This window comes from Prinia subflava, chromosome 1, assembly GCF_021018805.1.
Source record: "Prinia subflava isolate CZ2003 ecotype Zambia chromosome 1, Cam_Psub_1.2, whole genome shotgun sequence".
Classification (NCBI taxonomy): domain Eukaryota; kingdom Metazoa; phylum Chordata; class Aves; order Passeriformes; family Cisticolidae; genus Prinia; species Prinia subflava.
This window is the reverse complement of record NC_086247.1, coordinates 131,665,772-131,671,980: the sequence shown is the minus strand read 5'-3', so window position 1 is coordinate 131,671,980 and position 6,209 is coordinate 131,665,772. Positions and strand designations below refer to the sequence as shown.

At 40.6% G+C, this 6,209-nt stretch overlaps 1 protein-coding gene across 1 annotated transcript in view; it reads left to right on the top strand.

Moving 5' to 3' along the window:
- Positions 1 to 1,627: 1,627 nt before the first annotated feature.
- Positions 1,628 to 6,209, top strand: part of CFAP69 (cilia and flagella associated protein 69) — a 61,949-nt gene continuing 57,367 nt past the window's right edge. The window contains 4 exon segments of the mRNA XM_063412615.1: positions 1,628 to 2,029; positions 2,356 to 2,418; positions 3,779 to 3,844; positions 4,918 to 5,027. Of these exon segments, the coding sequence (XP_063268685.1) occupies positions 1,643 to 2,029; positions 2,356 to 2,418; positions 3,779 to 3,844; positions 4,918 to 5,027 (626 nt within the window). The 5' untranslated portion in view covers positions 1,628 to 1,642.

Here is a 6,209-nt window from a genome sequence, read left to right as displayed (position 1 = left end):
GTGTCTTGAATATTTTCATTACCAACAGAAGAGGTAGATGTGATAAAAATACAATATAAGCCTGTTTGGAGTTTATTAACTTTTGAGTAATTATTTTCACAGTTGATTGCATGATTGTGAGGATAGGCATTTGTCATTTGCCAAGGGCTGCAGAATCCCTGTAGTCAAACTTTCATAACGTAGCTTTCATCCTAAATTTTAAAAGCTTCATTTTGAAGGAGGTGCACAGTGAGCAAATGGAGCTTTGCAATATGATCTTTGGAACAGTGAGCCAACAAGTGCCATGTGACTTAAGCTTATAATTTACAGACTATGTTGCCCAATTTAGGTATATTCTCTATACATTTGTCATTCAAAACACAGAGCAACCACACTTGAAATCACTTAGGCTACAATAGAAATACATGTAGGCAGGGTTTTTTTAATATAAGCTTTAAAACTTTGAATACATACAACTTCAGTTGCTATCTGGGCACCAAGGAAAAAAAAATATATATATAATCCAGCTTTTTCAGCTAACTACCTACAGACATACAAGCATTGTCAGCACAATTAACCTCAGATGCTTAATAGAAAATCTTGTTCCATCCAGTGTAAGCCCAGATAAAAAACCAGAATGTTCACAGAAACAAATATTTAAGTAGAATATGCAAGGGCCAGTAATGTGGTTAGAGTGATGGAGAGATGTGTGTACATGGATGGATGAAGAGTGCCAAACGCCAGCTCCAAGGCTGGCAACTGCCTTGTCACATCATGTGAGGGCATGCCACAGGTCCTGCCATAGTATGACCTGCATTCTGAGATCCCAGCTCAGGATGTTATGGATGTCAAAGGGGTCATGGATTTTCTGAATTCAGAGTCCTATACTGTGCCAGGCTATATTTTTGCCATCGTTTTTGAGTTGCATACAGGAGGAATTTCTACTAAATGCAGAGTGTGCATGGGTATTTTTGTGTATACCCAAATACATGATATTGGGTTTTTTCCCTTTGATGGAAAGAGAACTCTATAGCATATGTGAGAACTAAATCTAAGATGCACTTTATTTCTGCAGAAGGCAGATATGAAATAGGGGTGTAGCATGCAAGCTGGGGAAAATGAAAATAAGGAGTGTTGGTTATAGTTGGAGCCATAAATTTGTCTTTCTTGATTGTTATCAATCACTTCTTTTCATATAAAAACCATTTGGCGATTTAAACAGCTATCTTAGCATTTAATAAATTTATTCACACGTTCAAATATTTGTTTGGAATCACTGTAGTTAATTATTTGTCTCTGAAAACTGCGGTTGGCATCAAGAGTGCACTCAAAGCCTTGGGATGTGTGCATATCCATCGTGACATGTGTGCACTTACCCAAAATGTATGCGGATCCTAGGAATGGCAGCTGAAGTGAGCACTCCAGTGGAATACCTGTGGGCACACCAAGCGCTGCCTTGTCCTTGAGTCTCAGCTGTCAGCTAAGCCTCAAAGAGCTGCTCACTGTTTGCAAGTAGAACATATTTACATCCCCTCACCCTTCTCTCCCTGCCTTTATTACTTTTTTGGTCTCTGCAGAGAGAAGGTTCCTTTGGCCTTTTTCCCCGCTGCCAGGCTACCCCAGGCAGCGCTTTGCTGTCTGGGGTTTGTCATGGTGGCCTCTCATGCAGGGTTTTTTCATGATTCCTTGTTCTGGATCGACCGGCCTCTTCCCTTCAGCTGCCCAGCGTGCGGCAGCCGCCGAGCCTCTGCCCCGGACGGGCTGGGGACATGGTTTTCTCGCCGAGGTCGCGTTCACTTGGTGGGCAGCAGCCCAAGTGACTTTTCTGGCAGGGCGGCGGAGGCCGCCACACGCGGGGAAGGCGGCAGGAGAGCCGGGCCGGGCCGGGCGGAGGCGCCGCGCCGCTCCCATGGCAACGGCCGGGCCGCGCTGCGCCCGCGGAGCCGCCATGGCCTCGCTGGCCGCGGCCGAGGCCCCTCGGGCCGCCTCCCGCTCCCCAGCCCGCGGCTCCTTTCGCAGCGGGGGCACGAACGCCCCGCACACCGCCCAGGTGAGTTCTCTGCGGGCAGGGGCACCCTCAGCCCGCTGCCCGGCCCTCCCTTGCCCTGCCCCGCCCTGCCCCGCCCTGCCCCGTCTGGCCCTGTCCTGCCCTGCCCGGCCCTGCCCTGTCCGGCCCTGTCCTGCCTTGCCCTGCCCTGCCCGGCCCTCTCCTCTTCCTCGGGCTGAGAACAAACCCCCGGGTGTGTTCCACACACGGGCTGACTTTACCCTGAGTAAATCCATGTTGGTTTAACGCGGCTATTTTCACATTTTAAACACCTTAAAAGCAAAATTTCAAAATTAAAAATAGAAAAGTTAAAAGTGTTGCTTTTTCAGAATACACTCTTGAGATCAGTGGATTTGAATCACGTCATCACCCTGCTCAAAGGTTCGGGCTCAGTAAGTAACCCTGGTACCTCGCTGTCTCAGTGACACAGGCAGTGAGGGGGCCGTGACAAATGTTCTATACAGTTATATTCTTATACAGTATATTCTTTAGCACCCACCCTGAATAAAGTCAGGTGCGTTTATTATATCCAGCACAGGTGGCCAGAGCTACAGAGCACAAAGATGAGTATTTCTTCTGCTATTTGAATGCTTCTAAAGATAATAATTGTTATAGAAAAAATTGTGTCAATTATGGGTTTATATTAACAAAATACGTAGAGAAAGTGAAGATCAAACAGAAACTTAAAAAAGGGCAAAAGCATGAGCATTCAAAAACTAGACATGCAGAATTTCTAGCATATTTGAGAATTTTAGAGTAATGAAACCTACAGCTGAGAAATACATATACAATACAACCTTACTGAAAGTATGTCATGAATTTATGTAATTGCCCAAGTTAACTGCTAACATTTCTCCAGGGAGGTGATTTTAAATGAAGGAGAAATATGCAAAGGTCAATGTTGAAGAATAAATACAACTACTTACAGGAGAAGCATCATCTCATGGGCTTTTGCAGATGATTTTTGGTCTCCACAAGATGATTAGGCAGATTAAATTCACTAAGCTATCAAATAATTTTGATCCAAAATATGGATGAATTATGCTCTTAAATAAGAACCTGATTAACCTAGCACATTTTAAATTAATGGCCCACAGAGAAGTAGTTATACCTTTCCCCCTTCCCCTTTTTTATACAGAGCTGATAGAATAAATTTATTGACTGAAGAAATAGGTGCCAGGTGATATTGTTTACTGCTTCTGTAGAGTGCATAAGACATGATAAAATGCCTATAGAATTCTGGGCTTGTGGACTCTTGAAACAACTTCGTGGCCCGAGTCAAGTTGCGGGTGCTCAGGAGAGCTGAAACGAACGCTGCACATCGCTGACACAGCCTGACATAGCCTCACTTCAGTTGTTTTCAGCTTTGAATTTGAAGGCTGTTTCCTAGTGGTGCAGAGCACTCTAAGCCACTTAGATCTACATGCTTGCACATTTATGTTGTGTGTGACATGGGTTTGGTTTTCTTGATTGCTTTACAAAGAATCTCAGAATTTAAGAGAAAGAGTCCACATGTTTGAACAGGAGTTTTTGAAAGACTCTTCAGTTAAAAGAGAACAGACTTCATACTTAGAAATGAGGCTTCATCATGGAGTTAATCCTGCTTCAAAGCACTTTGAGAATTTCATTATGTCTTGTAAACTTTTAACTCTAGTTTTCACTTTCATTTAAATTTAAAAGGGGATAAACATAATTGTTAGAGGTTCTAGGGCAAACTGCAATTAAAACCTGCTTTTCATTCTTTTACTTAAGAAAGATTTGGAAAAAGAGCAGCTGAAAACTCTTAAGAAGGTAGTCAAGCATTTTGAAAATGGGCTTGTATCCTTTTTGTTACTCTAGAATTCTGAAGTCATGGTGTTTTGGTAATGTAAGGTATTAGTCTGACTTTTCAGCAAAGTATTTGATGCTGTACTGTGCTTCCACATAGAGAGTAGCAATGGTCAGATACATTCTCATCACTGACTTCCTTATGTGCACACAGCCAAAGCTGATAGGTTGGCAAGATTGTGGAATATTAGATTCATTTGTCACAAAATTCAATAGAGGGTTCTCACCTGTACAGTGGCTGAAAATGTCCAAAATGTAACTGGTGTACTTTGAACTCAGAATAAAAAAGCACAATAATTGCCACTTAAGAAAGAGCCAATAAAATAGCAAGATAAAATAGACTTCCAGTAAGGAGATATTTTAAAGAAAAATGAAGTCAGACTAATTTATCTGAAACTTTTTTCGTATTTACGGTACAAACTGAAAGGTTCCAATAATGAGAAGTACTAAGGAGGATGTTGGCATGTGGAAAAATGTGATTAATTTCATATAGTTCAGATAATTGCACAGTGATTTAAGGCATCACATTACAACTCAGTTGTGCACTTAAGGCAGTTTCTGTGAGTCAGTGGATTGGTAGTAACTTCTCAGTCTCAGTTCTCTGTTCAGTTTTGATTTCGTGCCTTTACCCTAAATTAAATAATCTCAATATATATTTGGGTCCCAAATTTTTCAAATTTCAGTTAGTCACTTGGGACTAGAGGATAAAACAATTTAAATATCACAAGGCTGTCTCCGAATTTAGATTAGATAGATAAACCTGACACTGTGATGTAAAAACTTTTCATCCTCCAGTTCTAGAAATTTGGTGCTGAGCCTCCAGTGAGTTCAGCTCAAAAAACACCTAAATCAGATTTGCAAAAGTTGTACTTATGTAAAAGTAAGGCTGGTTCGAACAGCCTAAGTATTGACTCACATACTTCTTTTAAACACCTAACTTTGCAAACATTAGTCTTATCTTTTTCTTGGTTGTGTTTTTGAAGTGTGGTGAGCACAGTTTTCAGCTTTTTCTTCTCATTTATAGTGGTACAGATGATCTGATTTCCTTAATTTCATATTAAAAGCCCCTTAAAGATGTAGCACAAATTACTGAAATTCTTGACCTGTGTGCAGAAAAAATGAATGAACAAGAAGCTTTTACTGAGCCTTTATGTGAACTTATTAAATTGTTTGGGTAAGTACCTCAGCCCCTTTATTTAAATACTGCTTATAAACAGTTTTATACAGTTTCTAAGGCAACTGGCATATCCATACAGCATTTATCTACAAAGCACCTGTATCTGCAAGGTATCCATTGTATCACTCATCCTTTTCATCAGCTGTCTTTTACTCGTGTCCAGTGTCTGGTGACACGAATGAGGAACCTATTTTAACAGTTCAGTATCTGTGCAGTTACATGTTCCATAATTCAAAACTCTGTTGTACTTGGCCCCAGCTTGCTTGGAAACAAGGTTCCCCAAGGTCTCTTATTGCCTAAGTCCATCTGGGACTGCTGGCCTCAGTTTTGCTATTTCAGACAAGCTCTTAAAAGAGTTTTAAAATTTAGGGTGACACAAAGATAGAATACCTGAAGGTAAGCATTACAAAATGACAGGTCATATTACAGAAGAGAATGAACCTCAACAGGATTGAGGATTTATATTTACTTTAAAAATGTATTGAATGAACTTTTGGGCATCTTTGTTGTCATACTGTATATTAAGTAATCTTTAGAATAGAATTTAGATGTTATCCACACTTGACAGTAGTTTTCTCCCCCTCAATTATTCAGTAAAGTTGCTTGTGGTATGCTTGTAGCTACAGTTACTCCTGTATTTAATTTCATTTGAGGAGAATAAGGAAGAATAAAAAAACAAACTGCCAGATAGAAAACTAGTGGCATAGTAAAGCAGATATTCAGATGCATTTTTATATAGCTTCCTCTCAGCTGTTAGGTTTAATGAACACAGAACTTCTCAGCTGAATCTTTCAGTTCCCTGAGCACCCTCAGTTGTGCTGCTTTTCTTTGCTGCCACACAGTGGGGAATAGGAGGTACATCATGCAGTTGAATTTTGGTGTTTGCTAGATGCATGACAAAACTGAGAATGAGTGTATGAAGTCAATAAAATGTAGCTGTGAGACTTTTCTCTTTTAGAGCATTTCAGCACTAATTGTGGTTTCTGCAGTGAGTATATTTTGGAAAATTGCCCCCTTGGGTTTTGCTTTAATTTCTGTACTATGGAAATTCCAACACAATTCACTACTACTTCATATGACAGAGAAGCTTTTAACCAGCAGCAGGGCTGGGTTTTTTAGAATTCAGCTTCAGATACATTAATTTCTCCAGTAAAATATTCCACTCTTCTGTAACTGCTT